This window comes from Camelus ferus, chromosome 12, assembly GCF_009834535.1.
Source record: "Camelus ferus isolate YT-003-E chromosome 12, BCGSAC_Cfer_1.0, whole genome shotgun sequence".
Classification (NCBI taxonomy): domain Eukaryota; kingdom Metazoa; phylum Chordata; class Mammalia; order Artiodactyla; family Camelidae; genus Camelus; species Camelus ferus.
This window is the reverse complement of record NC_045707.1, coordinates 50,033,948-50,060,249: the sequence shown is the minus strand read 5'-3', so window position 1 is coordinate 50,060,249 and position 26,302 is coordinate 50,033,948. Positions and strand designations below refer to the sequence as shown.

The window sequence follows — 26,302 nt, the reverse complement described above, 5'->3', positions numbered from 1 at the left end:
ATAAAGATATTCTCTTACATAACAGTATCACAATAATCAACTTCAGAAAGTTTATCACTGGCAATACTTTAATCTACTGTTTTCTTGTTAATTGACCCAGTAATGTCTTTTATAGCTAGATAAAATGATCTTAAAGACTCTTTTTGCTCTGCTATGACATTGTACAATTAAGAAAAGAATCATGTGATTCAGACATCAGCTTAAGGCTTTAAGAAAAGGAAAACAAATGGAACCAGTGGTGGAAATAAATGCCTTGGACAAAGAATAAAGAAACAAATAAAAGATGGATCTAACTCTTGCCCCCAAAATAAATTTTATATATCCATGTAGCCCCAAAACAGCCCCAATGATAGAACCATGTCAATGAGAATCACTAAGTCTAGATCATAGAATATGTAGAAAAAAATACAACTTGATAAACTTGAAATATGATTAGTGTTACTGATAAGGAAAATACTAAGTCACTGAAAGCCTTTTAAGTTCCTGAGCTATCAATAAAATTCACTTGGACTTAGCCTACACATTGTTCCCATACGAAATACTTAAAGTGAGTTCATAAGCTGTATATTACCCCCATTTTTTTAAAGTACAAAAAGTTGATGCTCCATTATAGTTATCAAATAATTAAATAAATCATGGTTTGAATTATCTGGGGTTAATGTAGACAAAGTAGGGAGAACAACGAATTACCACATGTATTATACTTAGGACTCTATTTGAGTTCTAAGGTATTACACTGCAAACAAGATCTGCAGGAGGAAATAAGACACAACCTCTTACTCTTAAGGAATTGCAACAGAATAGGAGATAGTTCATTGTTATATGTTGTTACATGTTGGATTAATGTTTGAAAGGATATTCTTCCTTTCTGTGGCTTGCCTTTTCACTTGCTTAGTGGTATCTTTCAATGAAAAATATTTCTTGATTTTAGTACAAATTTTCATTCTTGTTCAGAGGACTTTTATATATTATTTATTCTTTTTTTCCTTCCAGTTTTGAGATATACATCATGAAATGACTACCAAAATAGGTCTAGTGAGCATCCATCATCTCATATTTTTCATTAAAGAAAGAGAAAAAAATGTTTTTCCCATGATGAGAACTCATGATTTACTCTTTTAACAACGTTCATATACAACATACAGCAGTGTTAATTATATTAATCACATAATTGTATTCCTAGTACTTCCAGTGGAAGCTTATACTTTTTGACCATATCCTTAATGTTCTTTGGGGTGATTAATGGTCCTTACGGAGGAAGGGGCATTTGAACAAAGAAATGAGGAGTAATCCAGGCTAAGCAGTGAAGAAAGAGCACTCTGGGCAGAAAGAACCCCATGTGCGAGGGCCTGAGACAACAATGCACTTGGAAGCCTGAGAAACAGCAAGGAGACCAGCATGTCCAGAGGGGAGGGGAGAAAGAGAACCGTGGAAGCGAGGAGAAAGCAGATGCTGGCAAAGGTAAGGAGCCTTGGTGAGGGGTGTGTGTTTAATTCTAAGCCATTGAAGGACTCTGAGCAGGGGGATCTTGAGATCTTATTTAGGAAAACTGCCACTCTGACAGTGACAAAAGGATGGTTTTTACAAAACATTACGTTGGGTCAACTGGTTATTCTTTCATAAGGAAAAAAAATGTATCTTGACTCCTACACTTTATACTATACACAAAAATAATTACATGCAAATTGCAGATCTAAATGTGATAGGTAACACAATAAGCTTTTAGAAAAGGGCAAAGGAGAGAATTTTCATGGCCTCTGGGGTAGGCAAAGATTGCTTAAACAGGACATGAAAAATACTAACCTACTAAAATTACTACAGGAAAAGAATGAAAATTTGTACTAAAATCAAGAAATATTTTTCATTGAAAGATACCACTAAGCAAGTGAAAAGGCAAGCCACAGAGAGGAAGAATATACTTTCAAACATTAATCCAACATATAACAAAGAATACATAAAGAATCCTACAAATCAATATGGAAAGGCAAAAGAACACAATAGGCAAATAGGAAAGGGCTTAAACAGTCAGTTCATAAAGGATATTCAAATGGCCAAATGGCTGACACATATGAAAAAGTGCTCAAATCCATTAGTCACCAAGAAAGTACAAGTTAAAACCACAATGAGCTATCAGTACACAGTTAACAGAATGGCTACAATAAGAAAGATAAATAACACAAACTCTTGGTGAGGATGTGGAACAACCAGAACTCTCACATAATGCGGTGGTTATAACCCCACTTGGAAAATTGTCTTGAAACCCACTGTAGCTGAATGTGCACTTACCATGTGACTCAGCGATTCCACTCCTAGATATATACCTACAGAAATTTGTATGCATGTTTAGCAGAAGTCATGTACAGATATGTTTGTGAAACTACTATTCAAAGTAGATCAAAACTAGAAACTCAACTATCTATCAAAGTAGAACGGTTACATAAGTTGTGGTATATTCACACAGTGTACCTACTGTGTCCTGAAATTTCATTTATATGAAGAACAAGCAAACCTGATCTGTGGAGTCAGCACAGAGATTATGTGGGTGGCAGAGAGGGATGATAAAGGCTAGAAGGGAGCACAAGGGGCTTCTGAGGGGACTGGTAATGTTGTTTCTTGCTCTGGGTGTTGGCAAAATGAGCATGTCACACTGTGAAAATTCAGCAAGTTGTCCAATTGTGGTACATATCTTATACATTCAATAAAATGTTTAAACAAAACAAACAACTCTCACTCTGGCTGTTGTGAGGAGTATACACAGGGGAAGAAGAAAATCTATTAGGAGACTATTGCAATAATCCAGCCAGGAGAAGGTGGTGGTGTGGTCTAAGCAGAAGGCTGTGGAAGTGGGAGTGGTGCCAGAGAACAGGTTCTTGTCTAGCGCAGGAAAAGAATTCAAGAGCAAGACACAGTAAAGTGAGAGCAAGTTTACTTAGAGAGATATACACTCCACAGACAGAGTGGGGTCTGACTCACTCAGAAGGGGAAACAGCTTAGGAGATACATACTTCATAGGCAGCATGTGGGCCATCTCCAAAGGGTGAGAGGGAGAGAGACTAAGAGGTGTGGAGGTGTTTAAAACAAAAGTAGATGCGTACTCCACAGAGTGCGGTCCATCTCAGAAGGCAAGAGAGAGAGAGCGACCATGAGGTGCAGAGTTGCTAGTTATTATGAGCTCATTAATTTCATATGCTAATTAGCATATGATTAGCATATGGAATAGGAGGATTATTCCAACTACTTTGGGGGAGGGGGAGGGATTTCTAGGAATTGGGCTCCCAACCACTTTTTGACCTTTAATCGTCAGCCTAGGGGCTATCTTGGTGACTGTGGCTGTGCCATGAGGCTCAAGGTCTACTGGAAGTTGAATCTTCCACCATCTTGGTTCTAACCAGTGTGTCCTGTCCTCAATGCTGTGTTATTCCTTCAGTGGTTGTGCCTTGCCCCCTTCCCCCCGACTCAGGAGAAGTGATCAGAACCAAGATACATCGTAAATGGAGAGTCCGCAAGGCTCGCCAATACATTAGGTGTGAGGGAGAGAAAGAGAAAAGAAAACAAGGGTGCCAGCTTTTGGCCTGGGCACCCAGGTGAATCTTAGAGACATTTAATGAGATTAAGGCATTTAAAGTATTAAGGAAAATAATACTTGTAAGACGTGCCTGGCACACAGAAAACACTCAAATGTAGCTATTATTGCTAGTTTTAGTTTTTGTTACTGTCAGCACCAGCCATCTAGATAAATACATTAAGGACTGGAAACTGGAAGAGCTCACTCAGGAAAGGAGTCTAGATGAAGGAGAGGATGAAGGTACTTAACCTGGAGATAAGGAAGAGCAAAGGAAGGAGCCATGAGTAAAGTCGGAGGGGCAAGGGGACCACGGTGTCCAGGAATTCAGTACGTGTTCCAAAAGGGTGGCAAGCTGTGTCAGGTGCTTCGGAGAGATTTAGTAAGATCAGGCCTGAACAGGACAGGACCAGTGATATAATTTGTGGGGTCTAGTGTAAAACATAAATCTAGGGGCCCTTGCAGAAGAATCATTAAGAATGTCAAGACAGTGATAGCAGAGCATTAAACAAGTGTAGGACCTACACAGGTCATTTGCCCAAGAAGTCGGCCATTGGCCAAATGCTGGTTTGGCAGTAAGAATTGTTTCAGTGAAGTGGTGGGATCAAAGCTGGAATGATGTGGGCTGAGGAGAAAATGGGAGAGAGGCAGTAGAGAGAGATAATGATTCATTAACTCACTGAAGGTTTACAGGGTCGCTAATAATCAACATGGCAAGGCAGGAAAAAATAGTATCATAGGATCCTGGTGAAGCAATAATGAATTGGAAGGGAAGGGGACAGTGGGATGAGAATATGATGCTTAACCGAGAAGGTGACACAGGACTTGAGCCTTCACATATTTTGGCTGAAAAGGAAAAGGGTATCTTAACCATAGTGGATGCTCCAAAATCATAAATTTAGAGTTGATGGCTACATATTCCTATTAAAGCAACACTTGCCATTATCAGCACGAGGTTCACTAAAGAGAAGAGACTGAGAGGGCAGGATGAACACATGAGTTAAAGGACAGACAGGACAGCCAAACCTTAGAGCGAGGTGGTATTTCCAAGCCCTAATAATTATGAAACTCCAGAGGCAGAGATGTGCCAGTTAGAGCTGTGAGGTTCAGGCCACATTCCACCTTTTCTTCCAAATCTCAAGAAAACAGAAAAAAGACCAACAATCTACAAAAACCCCATGAATGCATTCTTATTAGAAACCATGAAAACCAACACTGAACTTCCCCCTTACTTCCTTATCCTTGCCCCGCCAAACCCTTATACCATGATGATAGAAGGTATTTGATTATTGGAGCCAGTTCTGCACAGTGTCAACTTGGAATTTGCTTTCATACATTTTCAGGGAGCCACACCCTCTATAAACATTACCACATCATTCAGAATGTCAAAGCTTGTACCAGTCGTCATCTGACTGGTCTATTTTGAGATAAAATGTCAAAGGGAGAAAATTAAGAGAAAAGTTTAACTGGTAATCTACCTATTTAAAAAGAATTTATTTATAGTCTATAACAATAATCCATTATTTCAAGAAATCCTCACTAGGACAGAAGAAAGAACAAAGTCCATGCTCACGTAAGCCAGTGCCACGTTTCTGGAGGTGACAATAAAGAGAATGCAAATGGTTTGCTCTCCATAATGTCCAAAAGGCCAACAGTTATTGCGACGCCAGAAGCAGCAATAACTTCAGTCAACCCGAGCTCTCTCACTGATTTAACCAAAATCAACTACAGTTAATTAGAGGTTTGCTCTGTGAGGAGTATCTTTTTCTGGAAAGAAATGGCACTGCCTCCAATTTCTGCATTTGTTGTTAAGTTATCTTTTCTATTGGTCATAAATGTATATGATACAGAATTCCAATATTACAAGAGTATTTACCAAATTTCCGTCCATCCCTCGGCCACCCGGTCCCCCTTCCTGAAGGCATTTTCTTGAATATTCTAAGAGAAAATGAGTATCCTCTCTCCTGTGTGCTTAAATATGAGTCTAATCATGTTGTTTTTTTAGGTCATTTTTATTTTTTCTTTCAGTTTTATTGAGGTATAATTTGATAGACCTCACTGTATGAGCTTAAGGTGTACAGCATAATGACTTGACTTAGATATACCATAAAATGATTACTATAACAAGTTTAGTGAGCATCCATCACCTCGTACGGATACAACATTGAAGAAATAGGAAAAAATGTTTTTCTTTGTGATGAGAACTCAGGATTTACTCTTCTAATACCTTTCATGTATAACATACAGCAGTGTTAATTATCTTTGTCATGTTGTACACTACATCCCGAGTACTTATTTATCTTATAATTGAAAGTGTGTAGCTTTTGACTACTTTCATCCAATTCCCCCTCCTCCCACTCTCATCTCTGGTAACCACAGATCTGATCTTTTTTCCTATGAGTTTGTTTGTTTTTGAAGCATAACTGATCTACATACAACACTGTGTTAGTTTCTGGTACATGACATGACATAGTGATAGGATATTTCTATACCTTTCAAAGTGATCACCACAAGTCTAGTTGCCATCTGGCACCATACAAAGATATTACGTTATTTTTTATACAAATGGTAGCATAGCATTCCTGTCATTCTGCATTTTGCTCCCTATCCTCCCCTCCCCAGCCCACTTAGAATTACGTACAGGAGATCATGCTTCATCAACACAGAGAGCAGCCTTATTCTTTCCCCACTAATTTTCGATAATTTTTTTATTAAAATATAGTTGATTTACAATGTTGTGTTAGTTTCCAGTGTACAGCAAAGTGATTCAGTTATACATATATATTCTTTTTCATATTCTTTTCCATTATAGTTTATTATAAGATATTGAATATACTCCCCTGTGCTATACAGTAGGACCTTGTTGTTTATCTATTTTCTATATAGTAGTTTGTATCTGCTAATCCCAAACTCCTAATTTAGCCCTCTCTGACCCTTCCCCCTTTGGTAACTGTAAGATCACTTTCTACGTGAGCCTGCTTCTGTTTTATAGACAAATTCATTTGTATCACATTTTAGATTCCACGTGTAAGTGATACCATATGATATTTGTCTTTCTCTGTCTGATTTACTTCACTTAATATCAATCTCTATGTCCATCCATGTTGCTGCAAATGGCATTATTTCATTCTTTTTATGGCTGAGTAGTATCCCACTATATATATACATTTATATCCACACCATAACTTCTTTATCCAATCACTGGTGGGGCCAGTGGTGCTCTGGATACTGTGTCTGACTACAGATCAGAAGATTCTGATAAATTTTTATTGTGGTAATTTCAAGCTTACAGAATAGTACAAGATAGTACAAGAAACACCTGTATCTTCTTTACCTTGGATTTTGCCATCATTGTCCATTTGCTTTATTATTGTCTCTCTACATAAACACTTTTATAGATGCATATTTTTTCTTACCTATTGGAAATCAAGTTAGAGACATAACGTCTCTTTAATACTAAACACTTCAGTACGTCTTTCCTAAGAAAAAGGACATTTACTCACATAAACCACAGTATAATTAACAAAATCAGGAAATTAAATACTATTTAATAGATTATTATCTCATCCACAGCACATATATGGACTTTGCCAATTATAGCTATTTTCTCTAATTCATGATATAACCCAGAACATGCAGGACATTAATTGCCATGTGTCTTTAGTCTCCTGTAAAATAAGAGGAAAATTTTATAGATCACTCTTGGTCTTGCTATTTTTGAGGACTGAAGACCTATTATTTTTGTAGCAAGTTCATCAATGTTTTTCCTGATGTTTCCTTGTCATTAGATTCAGGATATCCATTTTTGACAAGAATACCACAGAAATTATGTTGTGCCCTTATCAGTGCATCTTATTAGGGTACACGTGGTACCTGTTTGTCCTAGTATTGGTGAGATTAACTTTGATCACTTGGTTTAGGTGGTTTTTGCCTTGTAATGTTAAAATTTTTCTCCTTTGTAATTAATAAGCTTTTTGTAGGGAGATACTTTAAACTATAAAAATATCCTCTTCCTCAATTAACTGTCATTCACTTAATCTTAGCATCCTTCAATGATTTTCCAACCCACAATTTTCCTATAATTTACTAATTAATGCTTAATTAATGAACTAATATTTAAGTTGTTAACTTATTATTTTAAGGAAGAATCTCTTTTTCTCCATTTATCTATTTATTCATTTACTTGCTTATGTCAATGTGGACTCATAGATTATTTTACTCAATGGGTTATAATTCAAAACTATCATCTGACTCATATTGTTCCAGATTTGGCTAGCAAGAGCCCCTTAAGGCTGGCCTCGGTGCCCTTCTGATGTGCATCCATTATTCTTTGAGTACTTTATTATTTCTAGAATTCCAAGATGTTCTAAGATGCACTTTCCCTGTGCCAGCCCTGGAATTGGCCATTTTCCCCTCAAGAAGCTCTGATTCCTTTTAATACAGAATGGTATTCAGAAACCAAGATCTGGAAACTATGTTTCCTCATTGATACTGGTGTGTCAGTGAACAGAGCTAAGAAATAAGATATAAACAGAAATCTCGGCACACAGAACTAAGAAGTTGGATATAAACAGAAAGCTGTATCTATCCATAGGGAGAAATGAAGATAAAGATACTAAAAATTATGAGTTCACGCTGATAACTCCACTTCCAATCTAACGCCACAGAACACATGCCAGCCCTCCCTGTTCTCACATTTACACAGTAAAAAAACCTGGCTCCCATTACATTCAATATATTTCTGTTCAAGTGTGAAAGTACACACTTTCAGAACCACCCACCCATCCACACCACGGCAGAAAGCAATCCTACTAACTAGAGTTCAGTGTGCAGTTTTACTCCTTTGCGATCTTGTCAGACTTGGTTTTATCCGTTGTCAGAGTGGATCTCCTTCAGGTCTGAATTTAGTTTTCAGGCATGCCCTTTATTTCAGGTGTGGTCCTGATGCCCAAGGCCTGTCTCCCTGGTGTCTCAGCTGAGGTGCTTGGCCGGATTTCCCCCTTTGTCCCAGCTAGAGCTGTAGGGACTTCCAGCCCTGCATGGTCACTGGGATCACCAGTCCTCCTCCAGCCCGGCAGAAAGTGACCTCTGCTAGACCTCACAGACCCTCAACCTAAACCTCAGCCAAACCTCACCTGTGGCCGCCTTCCCCACTCAGCAGCAACTTCTCAGGAATCCTGCCACACATTTCAGCCCCGTCACAGCCAGAACTATAACTTCTGGTGCCTCAGCTCGGCCAGGCTGTCACCACCTCTCTGCTGTGCAGCACGAAGAGTGCCCCCAGGGAGAAAGCCAAGGTGACTGAGTGGGGCTCACCTTGTGTTTCCTTCTTGCAAAGAGCACAGCTTCACATTCTCTGTTGCTCAATGCCTGAAAACAGCTGCCTCCTATATTCTCATTTTACAGTTGGTTTCAGCTGGAGAGCAAGTTTGGTTACCAGCTACTGTCATGACTGGAGGCAGAAGTCTGCCTTAGCCTTTTCAACAGCTGCATAGTATTCCATGGTGCAGCTATCCCTTAATTTATTTAAACTGTCTACACTATTTAGGTTGTTTAGGGTCTTGTAATTTTACAAATGATGCTGTGATGTACATGTGTCGTTCCTGACATGTGCATGATACCACTGTGCTAAATTCCCAAAAGAATTACCGATGGCTCAGAGTACATATTTTAGAATTTACTAAAAAGTTCCATGTACATAATATAGTATCTCTCACAGCTTTATAAATTTGGAGTATATCCCTCTCAGGCCTTTTCATTCCATATTCAAGAGAGTTCTAATAACTCAATCACATTGATACAGAAATTCTTGAATTTTTCAGTTATTTTGGAAGTCCTTCAATATATTTTCTACCCTCATTATGTCCTACTTTAAAATCCACCACCACAATGAACCTCAACTGTGTAGTTTGAGGTCTCTATGCTTTTGTACTTTCTGTTGCATTTCTAGATTCATGCTGTTCTTTGGGTCACAACAGAAACACTGGATCACCTTCTTCAGGGAAATATAAACAAGGAAATCTTCTAAGGAAATCTACAAGAAGGAGTTCACCATAAACATTTTTAAGAAGAGAAAATGTAATACCCAGGCACACACATCCATAACCAGACGGCAATACGGGAGAGGGCTGCGTAATAGAATGGCAATATTCTCATCATCACTAGATAAACGTTAATGCCCTATGCAGTACTTTCAGAATTAGCTGGTACTATCCAAGCACTGTGCAATAATATAATTTAGTGGTGGCACTAACTTGAAATTCCTCTGCCCTGAATGAGGGAATAATTTTCCTGCTACCTGACACTAAGTAATTAACTTGGTAGTGTAAACAGAGTCTCAATGGAGTTGTGGTTCCTTTAAAAAATAATCTTTAGTAATGACATTCTAAAGAAATTTAACTTGTTCAAACCCATATCTTGATGAGGACTGACAATCACAGCAACACAAACTCTCGCTGAGTTGTGACTACGGGCCAAGTACTCTGAAGAACTTCGTAGGCATTCTTTCACTTAACCCTCACAAAGCAGGTAACTATCGTTATCCCTCTTTCATGGATGAGGAAACGAGGCTTGGTGACGTTAACTGACCTGCCCCCAGTCACGCAGGATGGAAAGTTGCAGAACTCCAAGGATAGCTCAGTTCTATCCGACTCCAAAGCCTGGGCATTTAACCAAGAACCCAATGATTTGAGAAGCACTAGGGATTTACGGATTATCTCCATTAGAATTACTGGGGACCTTGTTATAAAAATGCGTATTTCTAGTAAGTTACATTCTTTAGAGTGAGACCTAGGAATCTGAACTTGTGAACACTTTCTCAGTTAATTCCGATGTACGTCGAAATCTGAGAAACACTGCACTCTGCAACTGCCTCTCAGTGCACTCTGGAGATTACTTTAGCACTTGGGACTAATATTTTAAACTATAACAGTATATAAAGCTGCTGCACAGGCTACCATCAAGAACCATAACAGAAAAAGAACTTCTGGCAAAGTTTTATGGTGGTTTCACTGTGAGGAAAATAACTTAAAAATTCCAAATTCCATTCTGTTTCTCTTCAGTCAGAACAAGGAAAAATAAATTTGTACTTTACCATCAGTTAGTCTATAAACATCCCATAGGTTAACAGGGATTGAGTCAATGACAGGGTAACCCAGAGGGCAAAGGCGGGGGGGTGACAACTTCAACGTTAAAATTACGTAATTTTAAATGGAAACTTCTAAAATGTAGCTCAGATTATGCAAATCATGTGAAAATACTTTCAAACTCTTCTAAAGTTTGTATAAACTTGACTGCAGCCCTCTGGGGAACTGGCCTAATGGAAAGAGTGCAGCTCCAGAAGGTGACTGGAAATCGGGCTCAGCCAGGCTGTGCGGCTTACTGGCTACACACTTCAGCAAAGCTACTGAGCTGTCTGTTTTTGCCTCCATAAGGGAGGGCCTTTCACAGGTTATCGTTTCCTCCATCCTTTCCCCTCCTATCACCTCCCAAACTACCCTGTGAAACACAAGGGCCCATCACCTTCCAAGAGGCTATTGAGTGTAAATCCACCACACTTCATGCTCCGTGCCCCCTGTCATAGCCAAAAGTTTAAGCCTTCAGCCCCTCTGGTCATCAGTCGTCCTGCACTCATTCCATAATGCTCCGATATCCCCTTAGCTGACCCTGGGACCCAGGCCTTCTCTCCTTCCCCAGAGCTACTGCCGGGCCAGAGCAACACCCACCATGTGATCTCCCTTATAGATACAGCCTCCTCTCCAAAAGTCCCTCCTCCTACTTAACTACTCACACTTTGACTCTGCTTGGGGACATCAAGTTCCCTACAACCCTTTCAAGTGACAATCATTTTCTCTTTCCTGTTTCACCTACTTCAGCTCACAGTCTTTCTTTCTGTTCCAACTCTCTGTATTATTAGTTCCTTCAGCAGATACCTCACCCCAACAACATATAAAGCATGGTGGGTGCAGTGTGGGGAGTCCTAAGTAACAAAATAGGCAAAAACTCTACATGGGGAGCTTAAATTCAAGTGGAAAAGAGGGAAACAAGTCAACCTGCAGGCAAACATACCATTTTAAATCACGCTAAGAGACATGACAGATAAAGCAGGATGTCATAACGAGAATTTTGTGTGGGGGTAGAATACTTAATTCAGAGGGAGTGATCTGAATGGAGTGGCACTTTAAGCAGAGGCACAAAGGACAAGAGGGAGCCAGCCAAGCAGAGTGATGTGCCGAAGAACATTTCAGACCCAGGGACAACCAGGCCTCTCCAAAGACCTTTTCTTCCATGCTCCCTCAGCAACCCATTCCATGGTCACACCCTGGCTCCTGGCAGAACGAACACCTCCCTGACCCTTAACTGAACCCACCGTCCTTGGGCAACATGCTTTCCTTAGAGCCTTCTTGTTCAGCAGCTTCTATCTCATCCAGAACTCTAATCCACTGACCTACGTTCTCCACCGAGGCTCTCTTTTCACGATCTTCATTTCACTATCCAATTTATTCATCTTCATTTCTCTCCTAATCCAATTTATAATCCCTCTCTTACACGTATCTTCAATCCTTTGACTTTTCCTCCTTCCTTCAAATTCCCCTGGAAAAATTCCAGCCACTCTGCCTTTTCTTAGACTGTATCTGTGCCCGTGAGGACTGTGAGACACACCCCGGGAAGACTGGGAGCGCTGTAAATTCACGGTCACCAATTGCACATGGGTCTTCCACACTGCCCAGCAGTGCTCAGCTCTTTAACTCCCTCCCCAACTCTCTCTAGTGACTATTTAGTATCTTCTCCCCTCTTGTCAACATTTGTACCCCGCTCTATTCACAGCTTGGCTGTCATGATACTCTATTATAATGGCTTTCCTTCCTATTTTCCCAACTACTCCTTCCTTGATTCTTTTGTTATCTCCTTTTCTGATATAAAAGCTGGAGATCTTCAGGACTCAGAAATGAGGCATTTGCCCTCATGATTCTATATTCTTCCCAGAGGACTTCACCTATTCCCATGACTTTATATACCATTTGTATGCTACTAACTCCCAAATTTCTCTCTCTCCCAGACCATCACCCAAGGTAGAGGACTGCCGCCCTAGTCTGAACCACCATCATCTCCTGCTGAGATTATTATATTACTATAATAGCTCCTAATTGATTTCTCTACTAACAGTAGTTCAATCTCCACGTAGTAACCAAAGGGAAATTTTTGAGGTATAAATCAAGTTGTGTCATTCCCTTATGTAAAATTCTTCAAAAACTTCCCACAACTGTCAGAACAAAACCTAAAATTTCATTTCCTGTGGCTGCCATAACAAATTAGCAAAAACTTGAAGGCTTAAAACAACAAATGGATTCTCTCACAGTTCTGGAGGCCAGAAGTCAAAATCAAGGTGTTGGCAGGACCACACTCCCCCTAAAGAATCCAGAGATTTCATTCCTTGCCTTTTCCAGCTTCGGGGGCCTTCAGGATCTCCTTGGCTGGAGGCTGTCATTCCAACCTCTGCCTCTGGCAGATAATTCAGTATGATCCTTGCTCGGGATCTTTGATCATGGGAACTGCAAAGACCTTTTCTTTCAAACAAGGTCACATTACAGGTTACAGAGATTAGGATATGGACACATCTTTTGGAGGGTCACCATTTAACCCATTATAGCCTCCAAGGATTTATGCAAGCTGCCTCTGTCTCCCCTTGCAATTTCATCTCCCAGAGCTCTCTTTCTTTCTTTGTTTACAGCTCTACCCATTCTGGCCTTCTTTTATTTCCTTGATCAACGGCAAGATCTTTCCCACCTTTGCATATGCTATTCTGCCTCTAGCCTTTGCCTACGTAACTTTCCTTTAAGGTCTTGAGTTAAATCTAACTTCCACACAGAAGTGTTCTTTGATCCCATAAACTGGTTATCATCCCTCAAAGAAGCCTGTTCCCTTTCTTCACAGCATTCAGCCATTTCCCTGTTTCGAGTTGTACCTGCACATGATTTGGATGTTTACTTGTTAAATTTGTCTCTGTCACTGGACCGTGAATTCCTCATACCACCATAAGAAGCACATCTGTTTTGTACACCTGTTTGTACACCCAAGCACCTGACACAGCAGAATTAACAACAACAAAAAAAGAGTACTAAGTAAACAGAGTACCTCCTATTCCTTTTTTGAACAGGATTAGGTAAGTGTAAGTAAATGGATTAGAATGGTGACCAGACAGCTGAGGACACTGCTGGCCTGCAGGTGACACTCCTCCCAGGCCAGCCTGGGGAAGTGATCAAGCTGGCACAAAAGGAAAAACAGTACCAGATTACTAGCAAGTTGGAAGGACCTTGGTAGACTTCAGTTCTGCCATAAACAACGATACACTTCAGGAACTCATTTCACCTTTTATAATAATATCTACCTCCTGTTGAAAGGGATTGATTCAAGTTTTTCTGAAATTTTAGGAAAAACTGATACAAACTGATTTCTACCTGCAGCCTAATAACAAGCTGGGAAATTCACATATATAACTTCCTTAATTCTGCTGAATTACAGAATGACTCAAGTATTAATAATAAATGTTGCTGGCCTGTTTTAAAGTCTAGAATGCTCAGAGGGACATAGAAAAGAGCAATCTTTCCTGCAAAACATGAAATTCTCCAGACTCTTTTTCTCCACCAAGGTTTTGTTTTGTTTTTTTTCTATTGCGGTACAATTCACACACCATAAATTCACCCTTTTGAAGTGTACAATCTCATTGTTTTGCCCAAATTCAAACAACCATTGTCACTAGTTCCAGAACATTCTCATCACCACTACCACATTCTCCAAAAAACCCATCCTCATTAGCAATCATTCTCTATTTCTTCCTCCCCCAGCCCCTGGAAACCACTAATGTCCTGTCTCTATGGATTTTCCAGTCTTTTTTTTTTTTACACTTATGAAATTGAAACAGAGAGATTAGATGATTTGTATAGGGTTACAGTCACTTAGAAACTTACTAGGAAGATTATATTTCTCAGTATTAGCAAGATCATAACACACGTATTTATAATAACCTTTAAAACTATATTAAAAAAATAAGATCAGTGAAAGTATATTCAGCTTGACTACACATACCCTGAAAGTGGCTGTAAAACATCTGATACATAAACAGAGCCCTTAGACTATTGATGCTCAGGCAATGTCAGGCTGGGAGAGGAAGGGCTGAAGGGCGTTAGGCAGGAATCATTAAAGAGGAAGAAAGATGCTACTGGTGGGCGGGAAATGCACTTAGGGACAGGGTGATGCAGAGAGAGGGATGAGGGAAATGTGAGGCTATGCAGTTTATAAGACAGACGTATTTCTTTTCAGACCAGGTTTTTAAATTTGTGCTAATGTACACAGGTGGCCACCTGCTTCCTTTTATAGTGCCCCCAGTGGGTCCCAGAGATCCCTGATCATTTCCAGTTTGTCTATGAGTAGTTAATGCATTAATAGTGTTAATACCAATTCAGAATACTTGCTCGTTAATGAGACTTTGCAAAATAATACAGGAGATTTGACTTTTTAAAAATCTTCTACTGTCTGCATTTTCAAATAAGTTAAACAATTACAAGCTTAACTTACTTCTGTTACCATCAACAAATGTGTACACAGGAGGAGTGATCCCATAGACTAAAATCATCAGAATCCATTTCTAAAAATTAGGCACACACTTTATTTCAAATGTCTTAATCAATATTGCAAACACCATTAACAAAAGGAAAAAAAGGATGGAAACCATTCATCACCCAGAAAAAAATTCATCATTCAAAAGAGATTAATCTGAACCTTAACATTCTTTGTGCTCATTTAAAAGTATTATTAAAACAGCAATTCAAAAGGACAAACAAGTCAAAGCTAAGTATTTTATTAATCAAAATTGAGACCCTTAGTTAATTAAAATTGAAACTAACTAAAAATACACAACTTAAAAATAACCTCCTGTCACCAACCTAGAAAAGTTTGATTTGCCAACATATAATGAATACTCAGGAGCCTACTGCTGGGTGCATAGACAGATTTTCTTTTACAAACAAGTTATTTTCAGTTATAGAGATCTTGCAGATGATTAGATTACCATTAAAAAAAAAAAGACTGCTAAAAATGCCTATTTAGGTAGTCAATCTATTCACAGAATTGGACGCTAAATGATATAGTGACCATTTAAAGTTGAAACTTCTTGTCTACCAAATTTTTACTAAAACTGCTTTTAAGCATGTAAATTAATTTAAAAGATCAACTCTTAATTATCTACAGCAAAAGAGAACTTTGGTACCAATAAATTAGAAGTAAGGAATGAAAATATATTTTGTTTGTAGTTTTACAGTGTGTTTTTGGACTTAAATCGGAAATGCCTATATATCAGATGCAAAAGTCTTGTTCTTCTTGTTCTTCACTTCCATTATTGTGAGGGATGAATGACCTACCTATTCCCAATTATTGATATAAATAAAACACTAGCCTAAATTTTCTTCCACAAAGATTAATGCGTCACACCCTGCAATTTAGGCAAAAAGTAAGTAAAGAACTAAGCGCTTTACTTCTTGGTGCTCCCTTTCCCTTTTGACAGGAGCAGTAAGATACCAGAATAAAAACAATTCCAATAAATACAACCAGAATATATCAAATCTCCCATATGATAAGGGGCTAAGAAGAACAACAAAAATAAATAAAAGAGAAAGGGTGATTTTAAAAACAATAAGGCAGACTGAGCAAGGGGTGAGGGTGGGTTTAGGAGGGTATCTGCTACCAATCAACCCTTCTGCAAAATTCAGGGCCACGCACATTGCACGTGGAATTTGGACAATTCTTTGCTACATAACATATAGGAAGTTATTAACTCATTTTCACTTTAAGTAATATAAAAGAAACAAACTATTCAAAATCTGTAGCAATTTTACTTTTTGAAATGGTTATCCTAAAAATGTTTCCCAAATTTAAATTTTGCAAAAGTTCTACTCTCCAAGTCATCAGGTAGACACTGAAAACAACTTGTGAGTACTTGGACTGATTCTTTATGGAGCATGCATTTCTCATAAATCTAGACCAAAGTGAACTAACTGGAACTTAATTCTAAATTCAGCCTGTGCTTTCTGGACATAACATTAGAATAACAGTAAAAATAATTTTTTTAATTATGTTTACTTCTCAAATAATTTTGTTTGGGAATATTCATATTCTTAGCCCCAAAGACCACTTTTAGAGTTTGAAAGATTAAAGACAGAAAACAAAAATTGTTTCAGCAGTTGTCAAAATAAAAGGAATACAAACACTGACCATAACAACTTTCCACTCAGTCCAAAACAAACCACTTCAGTTGAGCTCAGCTCACTTAATTTTTAAAGCCACTCCCCTCTTCCAGCTTCATAACTGAACTGAACGTTGCTCAACATTACCTAGGTTAACAGGGAGGAGATAAAACCGTTGTAAAGACTGCACAGTGACTGACTGTAGAAGCGTAACATTCCAGAAGCTGGAGGGCTCTTTGAGATCTACCCAGACACGGATACTTCACGGATGAGAACACTGAGGCCCAAAAGATCTGACCAGAGGCACATTCATTCATTCATTCATTCACCCTCTTAACGACGGCTGCCTAAGTGCCAGGCTCCAGGCTAGGTGCTGAAAACGAGCTGGAAGGTAGCATCCACCATTAACAAGCCAGTCCTTCTCCCTTGTCTTAAAATCAATCCTTAAAAGTCCTTATCAGCAAGAACTCATAGAAGAGCTCGGCAGCCTTTGTGGAACAGGGCCCACTTTCAGTTTCACACATTTCAGTAAACATAGTTGGCCCCCACTGTGTTTACTTTAAGTGATTAAGCATTAACAAAGGGAAGCACAGTATTCTGAATGAGTCCCTCTCTCCAATACATTCATAGCTTAAGGAAGTGCAATCAGAAAATGCCCTATACACACACACACAAGTTCACAGAGAGGACAGCTTACAACATCAGAGCAATATGAGGTATCCATATAGATCAGTTAAGTTCAAGAGCTCAAGTTTGCAAAGTATGGAATGTAAATATCTCCCATTTCATTCAGATGTGGGCATATTCTTCTGAGATGTCTGTATATTTAAAAGATCTCTAAACTCACATTCAAATTAACATCCGATGACACATATATGTCTAAACCAGGCCTTTCTCCTTAAGATTAACTTTCCTTGATTGCTCTTTGAGTAAAGGAAAATTAGAATTAAAAAAAAGAACAAAACCTAAAATTTAATGTGCTGGCTAAATGAAATTCAAATTCTATGTACAACCAAAGTAGCAATAGCTCAAACTGCACATTTCTGAGTTTTGTTAAAAAATGGGATGTGCAGTGAACTTACCCATCAACATAAATCATCCCTCATTGTGCCTGGACTTTTACAATCGTTAAGTCCAGCACTTAAATGTTTTCTATATCACAAGTCACAGTCAACTTCTTTAAGAAGTAAGAGACCGTATCGACAAGGCTCTTAAATGAAACAACCCATAAGTGAGGCACTTTGAAATATTAAACAGCAGCTCTCTGTGCACCCAGTTTCAGTGTTTTATACCAAAATAATCCACAGCTTTTACAGAGCTCTCGCAGGTGACCACTGGGTGAACGCTGATAAAATAAATCTTCACTGACGCTCTCTGAAGGCTCTTTGACTTTCCTGAAGCTAGTATCAGCTTAGGACGAAACTGCCATTGTGTTCTTCTATTTCTCAAACTTCCAGATTTGATTTTTATCTAGAGCATCACAAGTTCTCATCTGAACATTAGGTCGGCCCTCAGGTGTCCGGTAAGAGCTAAGACACAGTCCTGAGTGGGGATGAAAAATGGTTCCATCTTCTTTAAAATGCCAAATAATGTTTGCTGGAACAGGAAACCCATCTTTGGGACAATTTTGCATTCCTACGTGATTTTTTTGCTCAGGAACCTCTGCACATAACTCTGTCACAGAATTAAACCTTATTTCTTTGTTTGAAGTATATTCAAAGAATTGATTGCCTCCTTGACCGTGGCATCCAAACAGTGAAAGGTTAGCACCTGTGGGGTTGTTGTCAGGAGAATTATAATCTAAACATTCAGAAGAGATCCCCATACTGCGAATAGCTCCATGCCAGCCTGGCCTATCCTCTGGAACATGTAGATTAGAAAACACATTTTTCAAATACCAGTCAAAGCTTTTGCACCTCAGCCGTTCTCGTAGTAATTTTCTTTCAGAAATGTCGCCATAAGCTTCCTTCCTTGCTGGAGGGTTTCGATTATAGAAGTGCTCTTTGTACTCGTCCATCCACACTTCCGCTGCCCGAGCAGTATTCTGTAGGAAATTGGGCCGAGCATAGGGTGCCCGCTTGGGGAACACGTGGCCCACGTGGGAACATGGGTGGATCTCCAGTTTACCTCCACACTGCCACACCCTAAAAGACAGCTCCAGGTTTTCACCTCCCCACACTTCCATCCCAGTGTCGTAAGTTCCAAGGTACTGAAAATATTGCTTGCTGACAGCAAACAGTCCTCCAGCCATGGTGGGTGACCTGATTGGGTCAATTCTCGATTTCCGCCTGTCCCTTTCATGTTTGGGGACAGAATGCCACTGGAACGTTAAACGCCAGTCAAAACCACCAATCATGGGCTCCCCAGTCTGCATATAGAATTCAAAAGTATTCCAATCAATGGTGTCTATGACAGGACAAACAATTGCTGTCTCATCTTCAGCGATCCTTTCCAAAAGTGGTTCCAACCAACCTGTATTACACTCACAGTGACAATCCAGGAAAGTGAGAACATCCCCAGTGGCAAAAGTGGCCCCAATCAGACGGGCCCTAACCAGACCCTCCCGCTTATTTGTCCTAATCAAGCGGACTCTATCGAGATTGCTGATATAAGTTTCAAGTTGTGCCTTCAAATAAACTCTGTCACTCAAGTCATCGACTAAGATGATCTCCTTCAAAAGGACTGCAGGAGAAGTTTCTAAAACACTGTGGATGGTGCGGAGCAAAGTCGACCAAGCTTCATTATAGAAAGCAATGATAACAGACGTGGTGGGCAGCCTCCTATAGTTAAACTTCTTGGATTTACACTCATACATTCTTTTATCCTCTATGTGGCGGTGCAGGGAAATCCTGTCGCTGAGGTAAATGTTAATGGCATATCTCTCAATGAGTTCTTCTTGCTGCTTCAGTTCACCCGTGTTGAGTTGAAGTTTGCTTGCTTTCCCCCATTCCCCAGTTGCGTGGGAATCTGCAGGGGGCTTCTCATAAAGCGGTCGAGACAAATCCACTGCCTCTTTCCCGGGGTCTGAGGACCGTCCTGGCCCCCGATCCCTGGCCAGGCCGGCTCCTGAGGAGGCATGGAAAGTGGAGACGGAGAGTTCCACCAGGAGATAGGCCACTGTTAAAAGCGCCAGCAGAAGGCAGCTTTTGCCTGCCCACGTCCACCTCACGGCCATCCGGATCCTCATGGCTGGGGCGCAGACGCGGACACCAGAGTCACCACGCAGGGGAAGGGCTGCCGAACCCGAAGCTAGAGTTCCCGGCTCAGGTAGGAACGAACTTCCAAGCAGGTCCCTCCTTTCATGCAGGCACTCGGCTCCCTTCCAGCCACGGGGGCTTCCCAGGGGTCACCTGGGGCCTCTCTGTGCTCGGCCTCCGGTACAGCCCCAACTCCTCTCTCCCCACTTCCTCCTGTTCGTCTCTCAACTTTTCACAAACTCTCCAGCCAACACCCCACCCTCCCGAGGCCGAGGACAAACCCCTCCCCTTTCCACCTACTCCCCCTGGTGTCTAATTCGCGAAAGTCCTCGGTCAGGTCCAGGCCTATAGGCGACTCTGCGGGGCCCGGCTGGAGGGGCGGCGGGGACGACCGGGGTGGCTCCAGCTCGAACCCACTCTGGCTCCGACTGCGTCTCCGAACGCTTTCAACACCACCCCCACCCACAGAGCCTCTGTGGTTCTCCCGGGGGCCAGCGTGGACAGGAGGCAAGGGTTCCGACAGGTTAAGCGTCTCATTACCCAAAGAAAAAAAGAATAAAACTTACCAAGTTGTTTGCCGTTGGGACTAAAGTCCACGGAGGTGATGGCAGCTTTGTGGCCCTTAAAATAACGCTCCAGAACGGGGTCCTCCTGGGAAGGAAAGTTGTCAAGTTTTGAAAGCAGGTGCAGACCTCGAATTGGGGGGTTCGGGGTTCAACGCTGTCCCCTCCCCCGGGGGCCGGCCCGGGAACGTCCTCATCCGCGGTGGGTGCGGAGCGGGAGCGTCCGAAGCGAGCACACGCGGCCGCCCCTACAGGGGGACGCCGAGGGCCAGCTACCCCCGCAGAGCCGGCAAAATCCTACACTCGCGCTTCCCAGAACCGAGCGAATGAGAGGGACCACCTGGGCAGCTTGACTGAAATACACGTTCCGGGGCCCCGCCCGCCGGCGCGCAGTCACAGGTGCGAGGCGGGGCCCCGGCTTCCGTACTTTTTGAAAACCTCCCCGGTGATTCTGACGCAGGCGCTCCACGAGAACCCTTAGAGAATTCCGGGGGCCATGGGGCTGCCCGGGCTGTCGGAGCTCCGAGACTCGGTGAGGAGCCGCCCGGGAGCCCGGCCAGGGCTCGGCGCTCCCGACGCCCCAGTGGCGGAGGATAAGTCGCGGGCGCCCCGGGGCGAGGAGCGAGGAGCTAGCGGCTCAGGGCCCGGCTGAGGACACCTGCCTCCATCTTCCGCCAGGTGCGGGCGCGGCACCGACCTGGCCCCCCAGCCCACAGGACCGGCTCCGGGGAGGAGTCCCCCATCCCGTCCTTACCGGGGCGGAGGCCATGAGGGGAGCAGTCGGCTCCCAGCTCCTGCCGGTGGGGGGAACCGGGGGAAGGGAGGGGCCGGGGTAGGAGTGGGGACCGTGCGGTGCCCGGAACCGTCCGCCCGGAGCGGCAGCACCTCCCGGTCACTACAACAACGGCGGCCCAGTCAAACCCCGTGCTCCAGGCATGGCCAGCCGAGCCCCGAGGCTCCGCCGGCGCCGCAGCTGGCATGCGGGACGCCCCGGAGTCAGGTGCCTCCACACACCAAAGCCAACGTTTACTGCGACCCCCACCCACTCCGCTTGACACCCAGAAAGGGAGTAGTAACCGGAATAGAAAAGAGACAGATGTGGGGAGAAGGTACCGACTCTGTGATCGATGCAATCAGAGTTCTATTACGCGTTAAAGAGACAGGGCGCGCGAATTTCAAGCGGGTCCCAGACAGCTTGTTATAACCTGGGAAAGAGCTTTGATATGAAGTGGGGCAGCTTGCTATTTATTAATACACGCAAAGGAACTAAACCTCTGGAGGATAGGTTTGAATGCATTTAATCACTATTTTTCACACAATGCCCGGCGTCATATGCATGTAGATGCCGGATAAATGTGATGAACGAATGAATGGATGTTGTGCATCCACTTAATGTTTTTCTGCTGTGCGTTTGTTTCTACTCTAATCTGCTCATTTGCGCATGCTTTAGAGCAGCAAATTGATACAGCAACATATTTAACGTTTTTAGGAAAACTTAGAAACATGTATTTTGTTTGTTTAAAGATTAGGCTATATAGTAACTATAGCCATTTCTACAGTAGGCTTTCTTACACATAATATCATTTGAGCTTCAGCAACTACGAGGTTAATATAGTTACAAAATGTTACCAATGTCTACAAATTATAAACTTCATTCTTAGATATTTTACATATAATTATCAAAGATCACACATAGACAGCTCTTCCAGTTCCAAGTCCATATCCTCTTTTTACCCTGCCTCAAAGCATGAAGGGACTCAGCTGAAAATAATCTCTAGAATTAAGATTCCTGGCAGCACAAGATAGCAATAATAGACCACAGCTGGTAAGATACCCGTTCTATGCAAATGAAAGGTGTACTACACACTGAAATTACAGGTTCTCTTACTAGCTGTCTAGCGATAGAATTTAGTTTTAATGAATCCTGTACATAGCAATTAAGCAAAAAGGAAATAGCTTTAGCCTGCAGTATTAGTTCAAGTGTATGTTTGTTGAATATCTCCTGTATATTTAGCTCCAAGGGATACAAAGGTGACTGAGATATTTTCCCCTGTCTTCGAGAACTTAACAATCTAGATTTCTGAGTCTCACATTTTATCAAGCATAATGATGATTTAGGTGACCTCATTCCCAAAGATGCTGATTCAACACATCTGGGGTGGGATCGAGGGTCCACAGACATAATAAGCCCCTTAGATATTTGCCATGGGAGTCTCAGCTGTGTACTTTGAGAAACATTGCTCTAATCTAGGAGGTGATGTGTCAAAAGTGTTGATACCAACAACTTAGCCAACTGTGGCAGTTTTCTTTGCTACTTATTCCCAGTCTAGGTTTGACTTAAAAAAAAAGAAGTCTGATATATTTAGAAATAATGCTGGATGCTGGTGGGAATGCAAAATGATGTAGCACTGGGGAAACAGTTCAGCAGTTCCTCAAAAAGTGAACTCCTAGGTATATATCCCGAAGTATAAAAGTAGGGAGTGGAACAAACACTTGTAGATCAATATTCATAGCAGCATTATTCACAAAAACCAGTAAGAGGACACAATTCACATATCTAACAGATGAATCCATTTAAAAATGTGATACATACAATGGACTGTTATTCAGTCATAAAAAGGAATGAAACTCTGATACATGCTACAACATGGATGAACCTTAAAACATAATGCTAGGTGAATAAGCCAGACATAGAGGAATATACATCGTATGATTCCACTTATATAGGGTACCTCAATTAGGTGGATTCATAAACACAGAGAGTGGAACAGAGGTTACCAGGGGATGGAGATAAGGAAGAAGGGAGAGTTATTGTTTAATGGATGCCGTTTCTGTCTGAGATGATGAAGTTCTGGAAACAGGTAGCAGTGATTGTTGCAAAACATTGTGAATATATTTAATGCCAGTGAATTGTACACTTAAAATAGTTAGAATGGTAAAATTTATATATGTCTGACTATAATAAAATAATAATAAAATAAATAATAATTCTGGAAACTCTGAGGACTTCAAGATTTTCAAAGCCAAAATATGTCTAACATTGGGTACAGCAGATTAAAAGAAAAAGAAAAAGTTGGAGATGTAGAAGCTAGCTCAAAAGAAAAGAGAAATTTTAAGTATGGATTTTTCTCTAAGTCTTTTAGTAAAAAAAATTTTTAAACTTTTTTCCGATTATCAAAAAATAGATGTTTTTAATTGAATACAAGAAAAAAATCACCTATTGTCCCATCACCTAAAAGCCGACTTTTAAAAAATGTATTGCCTACCTGTGATAGGCTCACCACATGCCAGGTACTTTTCTAAGCATCTTACAAATTTTGACACAATTCTTATAAGAATTTTATAAGACAGATAATATTATTTTTTTATTTTTCCAGTTTTGTTGAGATATTATTGACTTATATAGCACTGTATAAGTCTAAGGTGTGCAGCATAATGATTTGACTTTCATGTATCATGAAATGATTACCACAGTAAGTTTAGTGAACATCCATCATCTCATACAGATACAAAATAAAATAAAATAAATTTTTTCCTCATGATGAGAGCTCTCAGGGTTTACATTCATAACTTTAATATATAACACACAGCAGTGTTAATTATATTAATCCTATTGCACATTATAGAGAGAAAATATTACCACTTCCATTTTACAGATGAGGAAACTGACACACAGAGACATTACATTGCTTAGTCACAGGTAGGAAGTGGCAGAGCTTTAGATTTTATTTTGTTTTATTTTGTTGTTGTTGTTGTTTTAGAGCTTTAGATTATAGTGGGTCCTTTCAGACTCCACTTTCTTAACCACTAAGTCATGATGCTTTTTCAGAGGTTGCAACTGTATTGTAAATATGTAAAATTCTGTATCCTACCCAATATTTTACCAGTAAGTATTACAAATAGAAAAATAAAATATGGTATCTTCTTTATTTCCATTTCACTGTCCTCATTTATTACTCCAGACTGCACCTTCTATGATTCTTTTCCATATTTTATTTTATCCCTTTTTGCTATTCCTAACCTTTGCAAACAGCTAAAGCTCAAAGGTTGACATTTGGAAACGTGGCCCAAGTGGGATTGTTTTTTTTCTAACCCCAAGCCTGCTTGAATTCATGTAATTCTACTTGCTACAGTAATTACTGGGGACCTCTTCAAGTTGCAGATTTATTCACCTAGGTGAGAGCCACAATATTTAAAAACTGATTCTTTAATTAGCCCTCCTTTTCCAGGTCCCCCTCAAACTAGAAATTGAATTTATCCACTTGAGCACTATGAAGGGTTGTTTATTTTAGCAGGAGTCATTCTGAGTTCCCTTCAAAGGTTGAAGATTCAGGCACAGCACAAAAGTGCCATCTACTGTTCATTTCCTTATGTGGCCCTTGGACTGAAAATACAGTTGACACTTCAACAACATGGGTTTGAACTGCACAGGCCCATTTATATGTAGATTTTTTTTCCAGTAAATATATTGGAAACATTTTTGGAAACTTGCAACAATTAAAAAAAAAACTTTCAAACTGTAGCCTAGGAATATTGAAAAAAATTAAGAGAAATTTAGGTATGTCACGAATGCATAAAATTATGTAGATTGTCGTCTATCCTTACATAGGCATAAGGTGAGTGATATTTAATATTAAATTAATAATGTGTTAGTCTTCTTACTGTTTTATAACTTTGCTTTCAAAGAATTTCATTACCATACAGTATGCCTCTATCTCTTGTAATTGGAGAAACTGGATATCAGCCTATTATCACAGGTGTTTTTCTTTAATGTAAGTGTTTCCAATACTGTACTATGAATATGACTGTAACACCATATGCCATAAAAATTTTATGTTGCTTCATTAGCATATAGGCTAGGCCACTGTAAAGCATTTGTATTGATTACGCTAAGCTACCACAAAGCAATCATTTTGCTGCTGCTTCATTATCAATGCATGAATCATCACACCTGTAAATAAATATGGATTTCTTTTTCACATTATCTTCTCATTTTTAATGTCTAGTGTTAGTGATATGTACAACATCTACAGGTGCTTTGTATTACATAAGACAATATTGATGTAGCTACAGACTGATGATTCGTCTTGTAAACAGCATCAACCTCTGGCGTCGGTAGAGTACTGTAAATGTATTTTCTCTCCCTTATGATTTTATTAATAACATTTTCTTTTCTCTACTTTATTGTAAGAATTCAGTATATAACATATATACAAAAGAGGTGTTAACAGACTGTGTATATTGTAGATAAGGCATCCAATTAACAGTAGGCTATTAGCAAAAGTGTTTGCAGAGTCAAAAGTTACACATAGATTTTCAACTGCCCTGAGGGTCGGAACCCCTAACCCTTGCATTGTTCAAGGGTCAACTACTTTGTAACCTGTTGCTCAGCAGTATAACTCTCTTCTGGATAGAGTTCCTTGTAAGTATAGGAGAATACATAGAAAAGGAAGTACCAGATCCTTCCAAATTATTAACCTTTTTTTTCAAAGACCGTGAGTGACTTATGTCAGTCAACATTAAGCTGCCAAATCCTACCAACTATATCCTTACAACATACTTTATTTTCCCGTCTTTCTCTTCTTTGGGCTCCAGCCACTCTCTAGGCCCTCTTCCTCTACTTCCTGGAGTATTTCCATAATCTCTAACTTATCTTCTGACTTCAAGACTTACCTGTGTCTATCTATCCTGCATATTGCCAACAAATATATATGAATCACCAAGGTAGCTTGTTAAAAGTGC

At 40.4% G+C, this 26,302-nt stretch overlaps 2 protein-coding genes across 2 annotated transcripts in view; both read right to left on the bottom strand.

Annotated features, from left to right (window-relative positions):
• The window catches only part of POC1B (POC1 centriolar protein B), an 85,592-nt gene extending 64,423 nt beyond the window's left edge, over window positions 1-21,169 (bottom strand). The window contains 2 exon segments of the mRNA XM_032493646.1: window positions 20,564-20,648; window positions 20,901-21,169. The gene's annotated coding sequence lies outside the window, so the exon portion shown is untranslated.
• On the bottom strand, window positions 15,204-20,261 carry LOC102514399 (polypeptide N-acetylgalactosaminyltransferase 4). Its single transcript, XM_006186968.3, has one exon. It carries the CDS (start codon window positions 19,985-19,987, stop codon window positions 18,239-18,241), a length of 1,749 nt encoding a protein of 582 aa, XP_006187030.1. The 5' UTR covers window positions 19,988-20,261; the 3' UTR covers window positions 15,204-18,238.
• Window positions 21,170-26,302: the final 5,133 nt, after the last annotated feature.